The sequence below is a fragment of the Silurus meridionalis genome, chromosome 5 (assembly GCF_014805685.1).
Source record: "Silurus meridionalis isolate SWU-2019-XX chromosome 5, ASM1480568v1, whole genome shotgun sequence".
Taxonomy (NCBI): Eukaryota; Metazoa; Chordata; class Actinopteri; order Siluriformes; family Siluridae; genus Silurus; species Silurus meridionalis.
The window spans coordinates 26,139,346-26,160,598 of NC_060888.1; the positions used below are offsets into that span (position 1 = coordinate 26,139,346).

General features: G+C 37.3%; 3 protein-coding genes across 4 annotated transcripts; all 3 read left to right on the forward strand.

The window, feature by feature from the left end:
• Positions 1-885: 885 nt before the first annotated feature.
• Positions 886-5,110, forward strand: LOC124386055 (cytochrome P450 2F2-like). The gene is made up of 9 exons (XM_046849656.1): positions 886-1,232; positions 2,013-2,175; positions 2,259-2,411; positions 2,479-2,639; positions 2,719-2,892; positions 3,921-4,056; positions 4,150-4,337; positions 4,406-4,547; positions 4,862-5,110. Exons 1-9 carry the CDS (start codon positions 1,071-1,073, stop codon positions 5,065-5,067), a joined length of 1,485 nt encoding a protein of 494 aa, XP_046705612.1. The 5' UTR covers positions 886-1,070; the 3' UTR covers positions 5,068-5,110.
• Positions 5,111-7,909: 2,799 nt separating this feature from the next.
• On the forward strand, positions 7,910-13,637 carry LOC124386054 (cytochrome P450 2D15-like). Its single transcript, XM_046849655.1, is given in 10 exon segments — positions 7,910-8,100; positions 8,846-9,008; positions 9,115-9,267; positions 9,375-9,535; positions 9,684-9,857; positions 12,685-12,697; positions 12,700-12,819; positions 12,907-13,094; positions 13,153-13,294; positions 13,441-13,637. Coding segments are annotated over 10 exon segments (1,473 nt in total). The 5' UTR covers positions 7,910-7,938.
• Positions 13,638-16,850: 3,213 nt separating this feature from the next.
• LOC124386053 (cytochrome P450 2D14-like) lies at positions 16,851-20,645 on the forward strand. 2 transcript variants are annotated; one of them, XM_046849652.1, is made up of 9 exons: positions 16,855-17,064; positions 17,721-17,883; positions 17,990-18,142; positions 18,246-18,406; positions 18,555-18,728; positions 19,393-19,528; positions 19,616-19,803; positions 19,876-20,017; positions 20,166-20,645. In XM_046849652.1, the coding sequence occupies exons 1-9, from the start codon at positions 16,903-16,905 to the stop codon at positions 20,360-20,362; spliced, it is 1,476 nt and encodes a 491-aa protein (XP_046705608.1). In that variant the 5' UTR covers positions 16,855-16,902; the 3' UTR covers positions 20,363-20,645. The 2 variants fall into 2 exon arrangements, with proteins under 2 accessions (XP_046705610.1, XP_046705608.1); XM_046849654.1 differs by lacking the exon at positions 18,555-18,728 and having other exon boundaries at positions 16,851-17,064.
• Positions 20,646-21,253: the final 608 nt, after the last annotated feature.

The following is a 21,253-nucleotide window of genomic DNA, read 5'->3' on the forward strand; positions in this document are numbered from 1 at the left end:
ACAGGTTTACTTCAGGATCTTCATTTCCATGTGGTTTATTTTGTTCTCAAAGATGAAAAGAAATGAAAAGCTTGTTACGATCCAACGACATGTCTTACTGGATACAGCGTCTCACCCTTGGCTCATCTGTTGAGACTCCAGGGTGTGACGCTCAGGATCAAACATCTGTGTATGACTAGATGAAGAGCAAAACTGTCTCGTTATGCTCCTGCTGAATGTTGGATAGGTCCATGTCTACTGGCTTGATGACACCGTTCCCTTTAACAGCTTCTCCTCCTTACACAATCCAAATATTTTATTTTAGAAGAACAAAATCATGAATCCTTATTTATGGATTTATTATGGATTTTTATTCAAGTTTTTACTCAAATTTGTCAGAATTTTTCACTAAACCCTAAAGGACAAAATACTAAATACCACAGAGTCCCTAGTTATAAGAAATATAGTATAATGCTGAGCTGTAAGGGGGGACGTAAGGTAAGCTAAACTGAGGTTGTGTTTGTAGATCTGGATTAGTGCCAGAACAGCCTTGTGAGTAGGTGATGGGTGATGTCAAAGACCTCTCTGTCTCTGTCTTTATAGATGTTTGGGCAAAGATCTCCTCCTTCTAAGTTCAGATCACAACAACAGAGTCTTTAGATAGATGGTATACTTCATATGTTACTTTTGTACAACCAATATCTGGATGAGTTTACTGGTAGAAACCCTGGAAAAAAAAATGCTTCTACCAAATAAAATATAGATGTAAATGAATTGCCCCTCCAGAGAGTGATATTTGTTTTTCAGGTTATTTATCATTATAATTAGTAGAACTATGAACAAGTAGATCTTTGATATTTTACACAAATATTTGATTGGTCTGTGGAGTGCAAGTAAAAACATGCATTTGCAGTTGCAATTGTTTAAAATGAGATTATACAAAATAAATTATTAACTTCAACTGTTCTATATGATACACAACACGAAACAATTCACAGAGTAAATGATTGACAGGAATCACTGCCACTCCACCGAGATTTTCAGCAAAAGCTTCGTATGTAGCCGAAGTGTACAGAGTAACTGCATGCATCATGTTGGGCTCCTTAATTCTTTTAGGGATTTGCGTCTTCCTATTTTTCCACTTAATCGGCATCCACAGGCCCAAGAACTTCCCACCCGGGCCATGGCCGCTGCCCGTATTCGGCAACCTTTTACAACTAAATCTCAACAATCCTCTGAACGACTTCAAACTGGTATGTTGTTATTTTGACATAATATGCGAGTCTGGGAAATAATTGAAACTGAGTCTTAGGTGCATTAGAACAATTGACTTTAATGAGTGTGTTTCCAGTGGTGGATGAAGAACACAAAGCGTATAGTTGAGTTAAAATATATACATTTAGTAAAATGTGACTCCAGTAAAAGTGTCCCTTTAAACTTTCACTTGAGTAAAAGTACAAAAGTATTTGTCCTTAAATGTTTTTAAGTATCTAAAGTAGTAATTTATTATACTATAATGTTCTTATTATCATTTTTATCACAAGACTCTTAACTTAATCAACACAGTTTGTGTGAAAAGACTCGAATGTGACTCTCAGCACACTGATCTAATAATAGAATGATATTAATGACTCAAACACTGATTGATTTTTATTACAATTATCTTGAACCCAAACCTTCAACTGATGCTGAACTGTATGTTGGTGATCAGCAGATGGTGCTTACTTTAGTGAAGCACAGATACACAAAAAAGCTACTTAAGTACCAAAACAAATTGCATTTCTTTTTTTTTCTTTTTTTCGTCCATCACTTGCATTCATAATATTGCAAAACAACAGGTAAGTGGTCTTTTATTAAGGCTGCATGCAGTAGATATCCCTGCACCAACAAGCCAGTACTATAATACCAGTATTACCAGTTTTCATCATGTATAAACAGTATAATATTAAAAAATAATAAAACTCCTGAGACTTGGACAAACGTTTGTTAGGAATGTCTCCAATAAAAAAAAACTCCTTTCTGTTTATCCGTAGCTGGCTGAGCGTTATGGGAGCATTTACAGCCTGTATCTCGGGCGCAATCCTGTTGTTGTTCTCAATGGTATAAAAGCTATTAAAGAAGCTCTGGTGACTAAATCTGCAGACTTTTCAGGACGCCCACAAGATTTGCTAACCAGCCATATAACTGAAAGGAAAGGTGAGATATCAAGTGTTCCTGAGATGAGTACTGACACTTTCCGACTTTGTAATTAAGTTACTAACACGAGTCAACCGTAACAGGAATCCTAATGACTGATTACGGTCCTGCATGGAAGGAGCACAGGCGCTTTGCGCTTATGTCTTTAAGGAACTTCGGTTTGGGGAAACAGTCGATGGAGAAGAGGATTCTGGGGGAAATTGAACACCTTGTTGGAAAATTGAAGAAACATTCTGGTATAACATGAATTCATTTTCTAATATTGGTTTTCATGCCCCGTTTCACCGAATTCTTTATTTGCAGGAAGCTCCTTGAATCCTCAGACTTTGTTCCACAACGCAGCATCAAACATCATCTCCCTTGTTTTGTTTGGCACTCGCTATGACTATGACGATGAAACCCTTAAACAATATATCGCGTTGTTTACTGAAAATAATAAGATTATTAATGGACCGTGGTCAATTGTAAGACATCAGATCACATCATCTGATCAATGATTGCATTGACTGTTGCTAATTCTAACCTTCTGCATTCTTCTTATAGATCTATGATACATTTCCGTTGGTTAGATTCCTGCCTCTTCCCTTTATGAAGGTTTTTAAAAACACCCACTTACTAAAAACAATAACAATTGCCTTACTCAACAAGCACAAGGAAACAAGAGTCCCAGGAAAACCAAGAGACTTTGTTGACTGCTATCTGGATGAGCAGGACAAGGTCAGTGGTTTTTGGTGTATAATATTCATTTAAAAGTTTGTTGAATATTAGTTGTTAAAGTATTTTAACCATAGTGATGGTGATGTAGGATCTTTACAAAGATCTGGATATAGACTTAGATCTCTAGTGAGTTACCCAGTGGTGACAGTCGTTAGGAAACAAAAAAGAAGCTACTCTTTAATGAGTGAAATGAAAAGTGGTGGATGAAGTTCACAAAGCATGTAGTTGTGTTAAAGTAGAGATTCAAAATTTTTGCCTTCAAATGTACTTACGTATCCAAAGTACTATGATTTATTATGGCTATAATTTTCCTATTATCAAATTTTTTCCACAAATCTCTTCTTTAATCAACTCAGTTTATGTGAAAATATGACTGATTGATTTATAGATAGATAGATAGATAGATAGATAGATAAATAGATAGATAGATAGATAGATAGATAGATAGATAGATAGATAGATAGATAGATAGATAGATAGATAGATAGATAGATAGATAGATACAACTTTATTGTCATTGCATTGTACAGGTACACAGCAACGAAATGCAGTTTGGCATCTACCAGAAGTGCAAAATGTAGCAGTCGTGCAAAAGTGCAGATAAATATCTAGCATATTTACAGTGCAGATAACTATCTGGCATATTTACAGCAGTGGTATATATATGAAGTATATACAGTGAATAAATATAAAGGCTATTTCAGTGCAGAGATGTGTGGACACTCAGAAGTACAGTGAATAAATATAAAGGTGTACAGTAATTAAGAAAAATGTGCAGAAATGAAAGGTTACAGATCACAAGATTATGGCATTAAGGAGTAGCAAGCTGAATAAACAGTCTACTATATATAAAAAATATATATATATAATATTATATTATAATTATCACGGACCTTCTATTAAACTTTATGAATACGGTAGCAGTTTCGATCTCTGTAACATTCCACTATCGAGAACCCAAACGATATGAAAGTCTTTAGCTGCTGAAATCAGGACTAACTGAACTGTCTTGTTACTGTCTTAAACAGAAAGAAAATGGATCCACCTTCGATGAAATGCAGCTCATAATGTATATTTTAGTCCTGCATTCAGCTGGGACTGATACCTCGTCCAACACCCTCCTTACGGCTTTCCTCTACCTCATGGTTTTTCCAGACATCCAGGGTTTAAACTTCACTGGCATTCATTATAATGCTAAAATGTTTCGTTAATTGGTTTGATTTGATTCCTAACAGAGCCAAACACATTGTTTTCTAGAAAAATGCCAGCAGGAGATTGATGACGTTCTGCAGGGAAAAGCTGAGGTATCTTTCGAGGACAGACACAACATGCCGTACACCCAGGCAGTGATCCATGAGTCTCAGCGCATCGCCAACACTGTCCCTCTGAGTGTGTTCCACCTTACCTCAAGAGATACTGAACTGATGGGCTACAACATTCCAAAGGTGAGGATTTCAAACAATGGATTTACCATCTGTAACTCATTTCATGTTTTCCATTCACTGTTTTTTAGGGAACTATTATCATCCCAAACCTGTCCTCAGTGCTGAGTGAGGAAGGCCAGTGGAAGTTTCCTCATGAGTTTAACCCATCAAACTTCCTCAATGAGCACGGGCAGTTTGAGAAACCAGAGGCCTTCATACCCTTTTCTGCTGGTGAGAAATATTGTAAACCACAGTACACAATTTATGCATTCAAGTACTTTTACATTATCATGTCTACATATATTGTTTTTTCATGATGCCTCTTACTATTACTGCTGCACATTATCTTACTGTTGCACACATTACAACATTCTACCTCATGTATTGTTAGATCTATCTATCTATCTATCTATCTATCTATCTATCTATCTATCTATCTATCTATCTATCTATCTATCTATCTATCTATCTATCTATCTATCTATCTATCTATCTATATCAAACTAAATACTATATCTAAACTATGTGTTTTTCTATATGTGCAGGACCTCGTGTGTGTTTGGGTGAAGGTCTGGCTCGCACTGAGCTCTTCCTCATTTTGGTCACGCTGCTGCGCCACTTCCGGTTCGTTTGGCCTAAAGATGCAGGAGAACCAGATTTCACTCCTGTGTTTGGAATCACAATTGCACCCAAACCGTACAGGATGGGAGTCAGGCTCAGACATCCAGCTAGAGAAATGACTTCACAATAAACATTAATAAAGGATCCAAAATGTAATATGGAGACAGACGTTGTTAAGGACCTCACATATTACGTGGAATGTTGATTTGAACATGATGAGAAACTCATTAAAGCCTCTCTTTCAAATCATAAAAACCTTGTTCTGTATGTGTGTGTGTGTGTATGTGTGTATTTTAATATTTAAAACTACTAACACTTATCTGTATACTGTTGAGTTCGTAGCTTTTCCGTAATCAGCTGTATCTTATCTCTCATTATTTTACTCACAAGCAAGCAGACAAAAGGTCTGGTCCATGTGTGCATTTGGAAATCTGTTGTTGGTGTGTCTTAATATAAAGTCTTAAGTAGTGTTAAAAATTCTAAATCCCAGCAGTTGGCCAGATCAAGAACAACTTCTAGGAGAAAGGCAGGTGTGTGTGTGTGTGTGTGTGTGTGTTAGAACCAAGTGTAAAGTACAGAGTAAATGCAGAGGCTTAACCACAAAATGTAAATAAAATACCTCAAATACAGACCAGTGTATTGCCAAAAAATAAGAATTGTCAAATGAGAATGAAAGGAACTGCAAATGATATGAAGAAACCACCAATACACCTACAGTAGCTGCCAGTGGATGGGGTTCCTTATATTTTATTTATGTGACTGCTGGAAAAAGAAGAATACAGGGCTATTCTGTCTGCTCAGACTCAGACAAATGCTTCCAAACCCATTAGACAGCGAATATATTATGGGTGTCTCCGACTAAGAATTTACATAGTCGAATCAAAATCATAAAGTCTTACCCACAGTCAACTGATCAAATTACCAAAACTGCCTGTCAAGTGAGACAAGAAACTCACAATGCCTTAAAATCTTTTTGAAGTTAAAATTAAAGGCAATGTCGATATACAGTTGTAAAACAATTCCTCATAACATTTTAAAGCTAAGATGTACAGAACTTTGCACTATATAGATATAGAAAAAAATGTATAAAAAACATTTTGGATGTGCATTTCAAATGACGCCAAATGAAATGTAATCCGCTAAAGCGCCTGTGCGAGCACGATCTTAGTACAGCAGAACATCGATGCAAACAGAAAAGACCTTTACAGAATCTTCCAGATGTTGTTAAATATTCCAGTCCCAGCTGCCAATATTCTCCTATTTCGCTCATGGATAGTGAAAAGTGAAACTTTCTGTCAAACTTTGCAAAATCAGTTCTTCCTTTTTTATTTATGAGGATAAAAACTTAACTGGTCAAAAACGCAGCACGTCACCGATCAGTGTCTCTGTTTTAAGCTTTTTTTTTTTTTTTTAAGCTTGACAAATATTTATTAAAAGCTTATTTCTTTTCAAATTCTTATTTACAACATTACCATAATAGGCTGTATATCAACTTATTGGGAGAAAACCAGTAGTTCTATGTGAGATCAGACATTGAGCACCCCCATATAACCAAAATGGCCAATCCTTCTTTCATAACAGCTCTGTGAATATATATATATATATATATATATATATATATATATATATATATATATATGAAGCTTTACATTGAAAGTACCTGAATACATATTTAACTAAAATCCAACTGAACTGCTTTTTATTTGCTAAAGACAAAACACCCTGCGAACAAACAAAGTTTCCAATGACCTACAGAACCAATAAAAGGATGTGTTTATTGATAAAGTTCCTGGTAAAGGGTATCTGTTGAATACCATACATGTAAATGCAATTAAATTACCCTCAAAGGAGTTTCTTTTAGTTATAGGTTGCATTTTTTTTTACCTTTTAGACTGACATTACAGTACAGCTGTGTCAATGATTGATAGGATGCACAGTTTGACTAAGCAAAAGGTCTCGGTGTAGAAGAGGTCCGCAGGACAGTGTTCTGACATGCATCATTTTGGGCTCCTTGACACGTAGTATTTTGCTTTTTACCTTTTTTCTTCTTAATCAGGATCCAGAAGCCCAATAACTTCCCATATTTTTAATCTAAACATCAGCAATTCCTTGGAAAAATACAATCTGGTAGTGCTTTATATTGTCATAATGCCAGTCTAAGTTATATTCTTCATATTTTTCCACTTTTTTGCAGTACTTCAGTAATTTCATTTAATACAATATTGGTTGATAGATGGAGGACCATAAACTCGGATGGACTTTATAGCTATTGCTGTAGACATACCATCATCTTGCACATCTGAGAATGATTGACTGGTTGTTGAGATGTAAAATCAGGCTATACAGTGGTCCCCTGAAGAGATCTGAAAAATGCACCCCCGCAGCCACAATTAATAATTGTATGAAATTTGTTAGTGCAAACACAGTTCAAAATGTTATTCCTAACATTCCTGAACATTCGGTTTCGCTGCGGATACCCGCAAATTTTCTGTGCTGCAAGTTCCGAACCGCGAATTATTAGGGGTTTACTGTACTGAGTTTTATAGGGTTTCTTGGTCTCGACTTCTTGCAGGAATTTGGAGTCTGAATTTGCAAATCTTTAACCTACCAGTGGAAATGTGCCATAATATTTGTCTTATTATGGGTCTTATGTCTTATCATATAGGTTATAGGTGGTGTCAGAGACCTTGCTGTCTATTCACACATGATTAGACAAGAATTGTCCATTTGTATATCCTGAGATCTCAAGAGTCTATCAGTCTATTTGCAGTGGTGTGCTGTGGTTGTCCTTGTCATTTTGACTAAATGCATAAGCATTCTGTTTTTTACATAAGATAAAAAAGAAAAATTAAGTTTAATGTTTTATAAAACTCTGCATCACACAAAACGGGCAACAACCACTGCGTAAATGATTAACAGCATTCATACAGTGCTGATACAGTGATACAGTGAAAGGTCTTCATGCAGCAGCAGTCTATAGAGCAGTGGTAGAGCAGCCATCATGTTGGGTTCCTTAATTCTTTTAGGCTTTTGTCTTTTTCTTATTTTCCACTTAGTCCGGATCCAGAGGCCCAAGAACTTCCCACCTGGACCCCAACCGCTACCTATATTTGGCAGTCTTCTTGATATAAACATCAAAAATCCTCTGAAAGACTTTAAAATGGTATGTCATTGTGTTATATCTGATCCAGAACTGAAAAATGTGTTTATCATTGAAATGGTCTTATAAACATTTGTTTTAGCAGTAATAGTTTATCAGTGTTGTATTTTTCTGTAAACATTTAAATGGAAAACGTCAATTATACAGTCCAGAAGAATACATTTACACAATGATTACTGCATAAAAAATCTTAGGAAATCTAAAAAAAAAATTCAATTTAACTTTGTTGCCTAATGAGGTCCGAACCTAGTTCACAAAGAAATGATTTTTTTTTTTTTTGCTGACTAAAATAAATTGTGCTGTCAGTGTTTGCCAAAATTGTTGAATTTGTGTGTTTTATGTAGATGTATCACTTTAAATGTAACCAATAACTTTGACATCTATATTAGCCATTGCCTAGTCTCAGTGTATCAGTCTTGGCTCTTTCTTTCTTGGTCTTGTAGATCACTCTAGTCTTTGTGAACCTATTGTACAGTAGTACCAGACTAAAACAAGGTGTTTGAGCCAACCAACTTCCCAATATATGTGTCTATTAACAATCCTAGTGATCTACCACTCTTCTATGTATCTCATTACTATAGCTAATAGCCATAGTAAATAATAATATTTATAATAAACTCTATTACAAAAATAGACCTAGTATATTTTAAATCTGGATTTAAAACCTGTTTATAAATGCTGCTTATATAGAACATAACTGACCCTTAAAAATAAGTGAATTAATAAAGACGCATTTTTTTTTTTTTAGTTGGCTGAACGTTATGGGAACGTTTATGGACTCTATCTAGGGAGAAACCCAGCTGTTGTTCTTAACGGTTTTAAGGTGATAAAAGAAGCTCTGGTGACCAAATCTGCAGACTTTTCAGGACGCCCACAAAACATTCTAGTTAGCCATATGACCGAAGGAAAAGGTGAGATTACGAACAATTATTGTACATACACAAGCATGATGACTAAAACTCCTTTTGATTAAATTTGTACTGAAATACAATTACTGACTTGCCTGAATTGTAACAGGAGTCATAATGGCTGATTATGGCCCTGCATGGAAGGAGCATCGGCGCTTTGCTCTGATGACCTTGAGGAACTTTGGCTTGGGGAAACAATCTATGGAGAACAGGATTTTGGCGGAAATTGAACATCTTGTTGCCAAATTAGAGAAGCATGCTGGTATTAACTTGTTTCCTTATTTATCAAGTTTCTGTTGATGATAATTAAAATATAATTAACAAAAAAACCAAAAAACATGCTGATGAACTTCGATTTTGTAACTGCAGGAAGCACCTTGAATCCTCAGACTTTTTTCCACAACGCAGCATCAAATATTATTTACCTGGTTTTGTCTGGGATTCGCTATGAATATGACAACGAAACCCTTAAACAATATATTGCAAGGGTTACTGAAAGTACCAAGCTTATTAATGGTCCTTGGTCAATGGTAAGACATTATATCATCACCTCATCACTAACTGCATTTGAACTTTCGTTAAAACTAAATGTAGGCATGAAGAAATAGATCAAACGAATTTATGTAACTTATTAGTGAGGACAAATCTGAAGAAAATAAACTCTTGATTCTCTTGTAGATCTATGATACTTTCCCATTGTTGAGATCCCTGCCTCTTCCCTTCAAGAAAGTCTTCACGAACACCGAAGCAGATAGAAAAATGGCAAGTGCCATGATAGAAAAACACAAGAAAACAAGAGTCAGAGGAGAGCCAACTGACTTTATTGACTGCTATCTGGATGAACTTGAGTCGGTATGTGTTTGTGTGGGTTTAAGATTAATTGTGGTAATGCAGTGAATATCTAATATTTCTAGTTCAATTCAATTAAATTGTATTTCTGTAATTTGTCTTAATGTCACTGACTAAAGGAATGGATTCTTAGGTTTATTTAAGTTAGTGAAGTGCATTCTTTATGGTGTCCCTGTAATACTACACGCCAGCAGAAAGTGTTAGAAATGTAGTCTATGTAATAAAACAGTGGTGGACAATAATGAAGTAAATGTAATTCATTACTGTAACTGTACTTGTTAAATCATTCTTTCCTTTTTATTCATGAGTGATTAAAAATTACCTTTTAGTCGCGTTCAAAATCCACCTATGGGAAGGGCATCCGTACCTGACCAGAAGCATCCAACTGCACCAAGTGTGGCTTGACAGACAGGAGCACGTGCCCAATGGCAGGTTAGAGAACGCCCCTTACCTGAGTGCATAAGGAACCTGCACATGTTACCTTTACTCAGTTGACAATCGCTTCTCACCACTTCTGTAATCCTACCTCACACCTTCCTGGTTATTGCACGGCACTATTTTGTCTTGAGGAGGACACATCTTCCGATCAATTTGGGGCTTCCCCCTCATGTTATTGCCACTATTTAAAATGCCAGGGCCTCTTTCACACATTCCTTCTATGATTGCAAGTGGCACGTGCTCGTCCTTAGCCAGGTTACCTTTGCAAGCCGCCCACGCTTGTACCTTTTTTATTAGCCTACTTCATAACCTTTTTCATGGTGCTTTCTAAGTTGGCACCGGCTACACCGGTGGACAACCTGTCATGAGCCTGCCCGGCTGCGTGCGGAGCTCTCATCGCCTCTAGGAATTCCCACCCCAAACATGCACAAGAAGCTATCGACCTTCCTGAGAACTGTAGCCATTGTTTCAGAGTCAATGTGAGCAAGAGCTATTTCACTCCCGCTCAGAATGTCCTATTTTGGGTTTGGATCTGAATTCCTCTACACTGCGCGTGCACCTGTCGCAGAAGCGCATTTCCTCCTTCATGAATTGTATCTCGCAGTTCAGGAAAGGAGCAGGGATTCAGTATCGCACATGTCTCAGATTACAGGGTCTTATGGCTTCATCTGTCCATGTCTTGGCATAGGCCTTCTGAGAATGAGGGCTTTCATGAAGTGGACCTTATCTCTTCATCTCAGCCCATTGCGTGATCTTTGCCACTATGTCATGATGAGGCACGGAATTTTACGTGCATGGGACCCCTCATGGGGTGATCATGCTGTGGAAAGTGGTAACGACAGATGCCTCCATAACCGGTTGATGAGCCACACAGGAGGGCAGATCTGTGAAGGGTGTGTGGCCAAACACACTTCACTCAGCCCATATTAACTATTTGGAGCTCCTTATTGTGTGAAAGGCTCTGAGTCATTTTCTGCCCCGCTTGCAGGGACAGCATGTGCTGGTGTGCTGCAACAAGCTCACAAGCTTTTGGTATGGAGCAGACGACATTTTCTTTCATTACGGGCGACTCAGGTCCCGGGCATTCTGAACAGGGGCGCAGACCTTTTGTCGAGGGGAAACCCACTCTACGGAAGCCCACCCTCAGATAGTGGGGCTGCTATAGAAGAGGTTCGGCCAGGGGGCCGTCGATCTCTTTGCCTTGTGCAAAAACGCCCACTGTCCTATGATCTTCTTGCTACGGGACGAGGATGCCCCCCTCGGCATAGACGCACTGGCTCATCCATGGCCCAACGTGCTCTATGCATTTCCTCCGCTCTGCCTGATAACCCCAACCCTGGCCAGGGTGGAAGTACAGGGTTTGTCTTTGATCCTCATAGCACCCAGGTGGCCCAAGGTTCCACCTGGGTGGCAGAGAGCAGAAAGCAGAGATAATCCCTCTTCTGTATGCAGAGCCATGGCCCCTCCCATTGCACAAGGACCTCCTGGCCCAAGCAAACGGGGAGATCTACCATCCTTACCCAGAAAGGGTGGCTCTCTGTGCCTGGCCCGTGGGAGGGCAAATTTAAACACTTTGGGGCTTCCCCCTCATGTTATTGCCACAATTTAGAATGCCAGGGCCTCTTTTACACATTCCTTTTATGATTGCAAGTGGCTTGTGTTCGAGGAGTGGTGCAACGCCTCACTCATTGGCTTGTGGAAGCTATCTCCTTGGTGTATGAATCTTAGGGAGTGCAACCTCCAGGTGGCCTCAGAGCTTACTCCACTAGAGGCTTGGCTGCTTCTTGGGCTTTGTTTAGAGGGGTTCCCGTGCAGGATATTTGTCAGGGTTTTAGCATGCATCTTAGCACGTCATGTTTTTCATGACTGGGATTTTCACCCTCACAGTGTGTGAGGTCTCAAACTCTGTGACATGCAGAGCACCACCTTGAGGGGCGTCATCTGGCTTACATGGCCTCGCTGTGAGTGTATTGGGCAACCAGGGAGTTGTCTATACCTCCCATAGGTGGATCTCGAACACGGGATGATAAAAGAGACAATAGGTTACTGTTTGTAACCCCTGTTCTCTGAAACATCGAGTGGAGAGATCCACCAAGTTTGCCCCCCTTGCTGCACGAAAAGCAAATATGCTTACTGAGGAAAGGTGTCAAGCCAGACTTAGTGCAATTGGAAGCTTCTGCAGAGGTCAAGTACGGATGCCCTTTCCATAGATGGATCACGCCACTCAATGTTTCAGAGAGCCGGGGTTACGAACAGTAACCGATTGATTTAGTGCTTTGTATCACTGGGGGTCACCCGGGAGTCCATGTAATGTAAATGAATTTGGGGTAATATGGCCACAGGTTTTAATAAGTGTAAATTCAGGACTAACTAAACTGACTTGTTTTACCAGAGGGACAATGAATCCTCTTTGATGAACATCAACTAGTAGTATACATTCTCAACCTGTATGCAGCTGGAACTGATACCACATCCAACACCCTCCTTACGGCTTTCCTCTACCTCATGGTTTATCCAGACATCCAGGGTTTAAACTTTAAACTTTGCAGCTCATTATATGTCTTTTTGCATAATCCCATTTTGCTAAATATATTTATTTTGACTCCAAACACAGAGAAATGCCAGCAGGAGATTGATGACGTTCTGCAGGGGAAAGCTTGTATCTCTTTTGAGGACAGACACAACATGCCGTACACACAGGCTGTGATTCATGAGTGTCAGCGCATTGCCAACACTGTCCCTCTGAGTGTGTTCCACTCTACCACAAGAGATACTGAACTGATGGGCTACAGCATCCCGAAGGTGAGGATTTCAAACAATGGTTCAATTTACCTTCTGCAACTCATTTCATGTTTCTCAGGGAACTATTATCATCCCAAACCTGTCCTCGGTGCTGAGTGAGGAAGGCCAGTGGAAGTTTCCTAATGACTTCAACCCATTAAACTTCCTAAATGAACAAGGACAGTTTGAGAAACCAGAGGCCTTCGTACCCTTTTCTGCTGGTGAGAACTTAGTATAGTACAAAAATAATGCATGCAATGCTTTCAAAATAGGTTTTCGATTTGACTAACAGAACACATATCTAACATCAAGACGATGTTGACAAATCACACCATGGTAAGCTAACGTGTGTAGGTCTTTTGTGCAGGACCTCGTATGTGTCTGGGTGAAGGTCTGGCTCGCATGGAGCTCTTCCTCATCGTGGTCACCCTGCTGCGCCGCTTCCAGTTCATTTGGCCTGAAGACGCAGGAAAACCAGATTTCAGTCCTGTGTTTGGAATCACACTTGCACCCAGACCATACAGGATGGGAGTCAGGCTCAGACAGTCAGCTAGAGAAATGTAGAACTATGTTGCGACATATACTGTAAACTGACAACTTCGTCATGGTAGGATAAATGGTAGGATTTATGGTCCCAATAAATTAATGAGTGAACCAACACTACAATAACATGAAGAAAAAATAAATGTTTAGTATATTAAGGAGTTTGATACCGAGGTGAAGGAGCTAATAAAAGACTATCCTTCTAGCCTGAATCTTATTTTCACTTATCGTGTCTGTAGTGGACCTTTGTAATGTGTGTTTATATTTGCTCTGAATCCTGTTTTTAGCAGTAAACGAGCCTAGAGAAAATGTATATCTTAATACAGTAATTCCGATTTACATAGTAAACATTCTAAAAACATAATCATATACATTTACTCAGCTATAATCAATTTCTCATGTGGGCTTAATAAAAAAAAAAAATGGATGATTCAATTGTGCTTATGGATTTTGGCAGTTTATATCCAGTAGTTCAGTGTAGTTTCTTTTTTTGTAGAATTTAACTCACTAACTGTTCATACCAACCACCAGCCCGCTCTCCTCATCACATCATTTACCAACCAGAGAAGGTCAAAAAATGCTTTCTCTAAAACAAGTGAAGACATCTAACAGGATCTTTACCAGTGTGGGATGAAGTACACAAACCATGAAGTTGAGTTAAAGTAGAGATACATTCAAAAATGACTACTAAACTAAAAGTGTCCCTTTAAACTTTCATTTGAGTAAAAGTACAAAAGTATTTGCCCTCAAATGCACTTAAGTATCCAAAATACTATGCTTTATTATAACTTTAATGTTCCTATGATCATTTTTATCACATGACTCTTTACTTAATCACCTCAGTTTATGTGAAAAACATTGTGTGTCATGGTGAGTTCGAGTCTGGAGTTTCTTTATCATTTATTCCTCTCTGAATGTTTTGCCTGCTGTTGAACTGTATGTTGGTGATCAGTAGATACACCATGCGCCAATCAAAACGACACCTGGAGGAAAGCACTATCTGCCCTCTTCTGCATACCCACGCTCATGCTAGACTAGTGAGAAGCAGAGAGAAATGCCACACTTCCCATTCAAAGAGCAGAGTGAACTTTGTTTCCTTGGTTCCTGACCATAGATGGCTGTAGAAACTTTGGGGTTCAAACCGCTGATGATGGAGAAAAACTGTTATATTAGTGAATTTAAAAATGCAGGATTCTTGTAGATAGATAAACCTGATTTGATGAAGTTCTAGAAGTAAAAGTCTACTGAACGGTCATTTGCATGCACTTGATTTTAGATGAAATTACCAGGATAATCATGCTAGAGTGCAGCATTGTACTATATGTAGGTCTACCTCAACCTGAACTCTTTTTCAGGTCAACTCTGTGGTTTAAAAGGTGTCCAAATATAGGTGTATATAAAACAAGTCTCTGTATACACAGGAAGGTCTTTGTCACTACCTATCACCTATTTACAAGGCTGTCTGTGTTTTCCCAGTGGTTTAAACATGTATTACTCAACCAGTGAATAGTAATGATTACCAGCTTAGCATTGCTGGATGATAAGGCTAATATGGTAGATCATGAGCATGTTGGATTGCTCTTATTGCCATGTTTACAAACTGACATTTTCAGTCTGTGTTCTTTTCTGTTGTTTTTTCACTAGAAATATAGTATACACTCATAATAACAAAAATGTTAAATAAAGAAAACAGACAGGGGGCGCTCTGTGCCGTCTCTGTCATCTCTTTTCACAGAAACAAATTAAACAACCGGAATCTCAGTGAATATTTACCTCACAGACATAATTAATATATGTATAGAAATCTTTAAATGTCTACTTTCAAATCAACCATCAAATATTCAAACATGGTAAAAGTTCCATTTTGGTTCCATTAAAAAGGTTCCATTTTTCCTGATAATTTACCTTATTAAAAAAAACATAATTATATTTACAAGAATATTTCGCCTTCATGCTCTATTTTCAGTTTGGTTTCACTAATAATAATCATAGATTTGCATAAAGCATCAATATTTCTCCATGCCCATGTTGATTAGAGTTTTAAAAACGTAAAGTATTAATTTATGGTACATTTAGAACAGATTATAAATGTGTGATTAAGTTGCAATTAAATATTTTAATTGATTGACAGCCCGAATATTAATATGATGTGAGGTTCAGTTAGCAGCGTGACACTAATACAGGTAGTAATAATGATTACTTTTTACTTAAGTACATGTCAGAGCCCAAACTTCTTTACTTTAACTTCAGTAAAAAAGTGTAGTCAGAACTTCATCTTTTACCAGAGTCTTTTAAAACATCAGTATCTGCACTTCTACTGAGTGAAGGATGTGTGTGTACTTTTGCCACCTCTTTAAAACACACACACACACACACACACACACACACACACACACACACACACACACACACACACACACATTAATTTGGTTTATTCTATATTATTTTTTATATATTGTTTAACCAAGCGGGTATTTTATTTAAACTTGCTTGAAAATGTAAACTGTTGATGACTGATTGTTGAGATGTAAAATCAGGCCATACAATGGTCCCCCGGAACTTGCGGGGGTTATGTTCTAAGAGTTCAGAATCTTCGCAAATTTTGGATGCACCGCCGCAACCCCTATGGTACCTTAGTGAATTCATCTAAACATTATGTCACTTTAATACAATAATCTATTTTTAAATTTTAATAAACATTTGTTGTTAACGTTCCTGAACATTCGGTCCTGCTGCGGATTCCCACAAATTTCAAGATAATCCGCAACTTTCTGTTAGTTAGGTTCCAAACAAGAACCAGCTAATTTTCCGAACCACGAGTTCCGAGCCGCGAATTATTAGGGCTTTACAGTACTAAGGTTTACTGGGTTTCTTGGTCTCGACTTTTTGCAGGAATTTGTCTGGATTTGTAAATCTTTAACCTACCAGTGGAAATGTGCCATATTTCTGTCTGTAGGTTATAGGTGGTGTCAGAGACCTTGCTGTCTAATAACACATGATTAGACAAGAATTGTCCATTTGTATATCCTGAGATCTCAAGAGTCTATCAGTCTATTTGCAGTGGTGTACTGTGGTTGTCCTTGTCATTTTAACTAAATGCAAAAACATTCCTTTTTTTAAATAAGCTATAAAAACAAAAGTTAAGTTTAATTTGTTCTCTGCATCACACAGAACGGGCAACAACCACTGCGTAAATGATTAACCGCATTCGTACAGTGTTGATACGTGATATATTGAAAGGTCTTCATGCAGCAGCAGTCTATAGAGCAGTGGTACAGCAGCCATCATGTTGGGTTCCTTAATTCTTTTAGGCTTTTTTTTCTATCTTATTTTTCACTTATTCAGGATCCAGAGGCCCAAGAACTTCCCACCTGGACCCCAACCGCTACCTATATTTGGCAGTCTTCTTGATATTAACATCAAAAATCCTCTGAAAGACTTTAAAATGGTATGTCATTGTGTTATATCTGATCCAGAACTCAAACAAAATTATGTGTTTATCGTGGAAATGTTTATATAAACGTTTGTTTTAGCCGTAATAGTTTATCTGTGTTGTATTTTTTTTTCTTAACATTAAAATGGAAAATGTTTATTATACATTTGAGATGAATACATTTACACAATGATTATTCCATGAAAACATCTTGAGAAATCTAAAAACAAAATTAATTAATTAATTTGTTTCTTTAATGAGGTCCGAACCTAGTTCACAAAGAAATGCCATTTCTTTTTTGCTGAATCAAATATATTGTGCTGTCAGTTTTTGCCAAAATGTAGATGTGTCACTTTAAATTTAACCAATAACTAAATCCCTATGTATGGATGACAGGGTTGAGTTTAGAATAAACAGCTGTATGTCCACATTGTGGCACCATTAAACTGATTCCTTGACTGCAACTAAGTAACAAAAGAAATTCTTTATGGCAGCCACTGATACTGTAGGTCATATGTGTATCTAAGTACTAATATTATTTATAATAAACTCTATTCTAAAAAAAGTCTATTTTAAAACTGGAATGTAAACCAGTTTATAAATGTTATTGATATAGAACATAAATGACCCTTAAATGTTTGAATTAATAAAGACTAGCATGTTTTTTTTAGTTGGCTGAACGTTATGGGAACGTTTATGGACTCTATCTAGGGAGAAACCCAGCTGTTGTTCTTAACGGTTTTAAGGTGATAAAAGAAGCTCTGGTGACCAAATCTGCAGACTTTTCAGGACGCCCACAAAACATTCTAGTTAGCCATATGACCGAAGGAAAAGGTGAGATTACGAACAATTATTGTACATACACAAGCATGATGACTAAAACTCCTTTTGATTAAATTTGTACTGAAATACAGTTACTGACTTGCCTGAATTGTAACAGGAGTCATAATGGCTGATTATGGCCCTGCATGGAAGGAGCATCGGCGCTTTGCTCTGATGACCTTGAGGAACTTTGGCTTGGGGAAACAATCTATGGAGAACAGGATTTTGGGAGAAATTGAACACCTTGTTGCCAAATTAGAGAAGCATGCTGGTATCATCTTGTTTCCTTATTTATCAAGTTTCAGTTGATGATTATTAAAATATATATATTTTTTAAAAAGACATGCTGATAAACATAGATTTTCTAATTGCAGGAAGCATCTTGAATCCTCAGACATTTTTCCACAATGCAGCATCAAATATTATTTACCTGGTTTTGTCTGGGATTCGCTATGAATATGACAACGAAACCCTTAAACAATATATTGCAAGGGTTACTGAAAATACCAAGCTTATTAATGGTCCTTGGTCAATGGTAAGACATTATATCATCACCTCATCACTAACTGCATTTGAACTGTTCTTAATTCTAAATGTGAGGATTAAGAAAAAGCTAAAACAAATTTATGTAACTTATTAGTAAGGACAAATCTGAAGAAAATAATCTCTTAATTCTCTTGTAGATATATGATACTTTTCCATTGTTGAGATCCCTGCCTCTTCCCTTCAAGAAAGTCTTTACAAACTGTGAAGCAAATAAAAAACTGACAAATGCCATGATAGAAAAACACAAGAAAACAAGAGTCAGAGGAGAGCCAACTGACTTTATTGACTGCTATCTAGATGAGCTTGAGTTGGTATGTGTTTGTGTGGGTTTAAGATTAATTGTGGTAATGCAGTGAATATCGATTATTTCTAGTTCAATTAAATTAAATGATATTTCTGTAATTTGTCTTAATGTCACTGACTAAAGGAATGGATTCTTCGGTTTATTTAAGTTGGTGAAGTGCATTCTTTATGGTGTCCCTGTAATACTACACGCCAGCAGAAAGTGTTAGAAATGTAGTCTATGTAATAAAACAGTGGTGGACAATAATGAAGTAAATGTAATTCGTTACTGTTACTGTATTTGTTAAATCATTTGTTCCTTTTTATTCATGAGTGGATAAAAAATTAACTGGTCAAGCAGTTTTACTCAAGTCAAAGTTTAAAGGGAGCACTTCTACTTTTACTGGAGTAATATTATACCGAGTGTATTTGTACTTTAACTCATTTACCTGGTTTGTGTACTTCATCCACCACAAGCAGAAACAAAGATCCTGTATACATTAATCAAAGCAGGCAGGGTAAATAACAATAAAACAAAATGTCATTTACATATTGTGGGATGAGATGATTTAGTACTTTATAGCACTGGGGGTCACCTGGGAGTCCATGTAATGTAAATGAATTTGGGGTAATATGGCCAAAGGTTTTAGTAAGTGTAAATTCAGTACTAACTAAACTGACTTGTTTTACCAGAGGGACAATGAATCCTCCTTTGATGAAGATCAACTAGTAATATACATTCTCAACCTGCATGCAGCTGGAACTGATACCACATCCAACACCCTCCTTACGGCTTTCCTCTACCTCATGGTTTATCCAGACATCCAGGGTTTAAACTTTAAACTTTGCAGCTCATTATATGTCTTGTTGCATAATCCCATTTTGGTAAATATATTTATTTTGACTCCAAACACAGAGAAATGCCAGCAGGAGATTGATGACGTTCTGCAGGGAAAAGCTCAGGTGTCTTTTGAGGACAGACATGACATGCCGTACACACAGGCTGTGATCCACGAGTCTCAGCGCATTGCCAACACTGTCCCTCTGAGTGTGTTCCACTGTACCACAAGAGATACTGAACTGATGGGCTACAACATTCCAAAGGTGAAGATTTCAAGAATGGTTTAATTTATCTTCAGCAACCCTTGTGGTTGATTTCACTTCACTGTTTCTCAGGGAACTATTATCATCCCAAACCTGTCCTCGGTGCTGAGTGAGGAAGGCCAGTGGAAGTTTCCTAATGAGTTTAACCCATCAAACTTCCTCAATGAACAAGGACAGTTTGAGAAACCAGAGGCCTTCATACCCTTTTCTGCTGGTGAGAACTTAGTATAGTACAAAAATAATGTATGCAATGCATTCAAAATAAGTTTTGGATTTGATTAACAGAACAGATATATCTAACATCAAGACGATGTTGACAAATCACACCATGCTAAGCTAATGTGTGTACGGCTTTTCTGCAGGACCTCGTATGTGTCTGGGTGAAGGTCTGGCTCGCATGGAGCTCTTCCTCATCTTGGTCACCCTGTTGCGCCGCTTCCAGTTCATTTGGCCTGAAGACGCAGGAGAACCAGATTTTACTCCTGTGTTTGGAATCACACTTTCACCCAGACCATACAGGATGGGAGTCAGGCTCAGACAGTCAGCTAGAGAAATTTAGAACTATGTTCTATGTATTAGATCCCAATAAATGAATGAGTGATCCAACAATACAATAACACGAAGACAAAATAAATGTTCAAGAAAAAATTATATATTTATACAGTAATTACGATTAACATAGTAAACATTCTAAAGACATAATCATATACATTTACTCAGCCATAGTTTATATACAGTAGTTCAGTGTTGTTTCTTTTTTGTAGATTTTTCCTCATCAACTCACCAATCTGTTCATACCAACCACCAGCCAGCGCTCCTTATCACATCAGTTATCAACTAGAGAATAGAGAATAAAAAATTATTTCTCTAAAACAAGTGCAGACATCTTACAGGATGTTTACCAGTGTTGGATGAAGTACACAAACCATGAAGTTAAGTTAAAGTAGAAATACATAAAAAAATTACTCCAGTAAAACTAAAAGTGTCCCTTTAAACTTTCATTTGAGTAAAAGTACAAAAGTATTTGCCTTCAAATGTACTTAAGTATACAAAAAAACATGATTTATTATAACTTTAATGTTCCTATTATAATTTTTATCACAATACTCTTTACTTAATCAACTCAGTTATGTGAAAAGACTCTAATGTGACTCTCAGCACACTGATCTATTAATAGAAAAATATTAATGACTCAAATACTGATTGATTTTTTATTACAATGAGTTCGAGTCTGGAGTTTCTTCATCATTTATTCCTTTGTAAATGTTCTGTCTGCTGTTGAACTGATGATGAACTGTATGTTGGTGATCAGTAGATACACCAAGCACCAATCAAAACAAGTTTTTAAAACAGAGTGAGCACTCAACACTGATCCGTGACTTGCTGTGTGTTTGATCAGTTACATTTTTATCCTAAAAATAAAAATGAACGACTGATTTCACAAAATGTA

Bases quoted from the DNA above. Each gene is read 5' to 3' on its own strand.
- LOC124386055 (XM_046849656.1), top strand. From the start codon at position 1,071: ATGTTGGGCTCCTTAATTCTTTTAGGGATTTGCGTCTTCCTATTTTTC. The intron at 2,412-2,478 runs GTATAACATGAA...CTTTATTTGCAG, and splicing joins AAAATTGAAGAAACATTCTG to GAAGCTCCTTGAATCCTCAG. The intron at 2,640-2,718 runs GTAAGACATCAG...TTCTTCTTATAG, and splicing joins TTAATGGACCGTGGTCAATT to ATCTATGATACATTTCCGTT.
- LOC124386053 (XM_046849652.1), top strand. From the start codon at position 16,903: ATGTTGGGTTCCTTAATTCTTTTAGGCTTTTTTTTCTATCTTATTTTT. The intron at 18,407-18,554 runs GTAAGACATTAT...ATTCTCTTGTAG, and splicing joins TTAATGGTCCTTGGTCAATG to ATATATGATACTTTTCCATT. The intron at 19,804-19,875 runs GTGAAGATTTCA...ACTGTTTCTCAG, and splicing joins TGGGCTACAACATTCCAAAG to GGAACTATTATCATCCCAAA.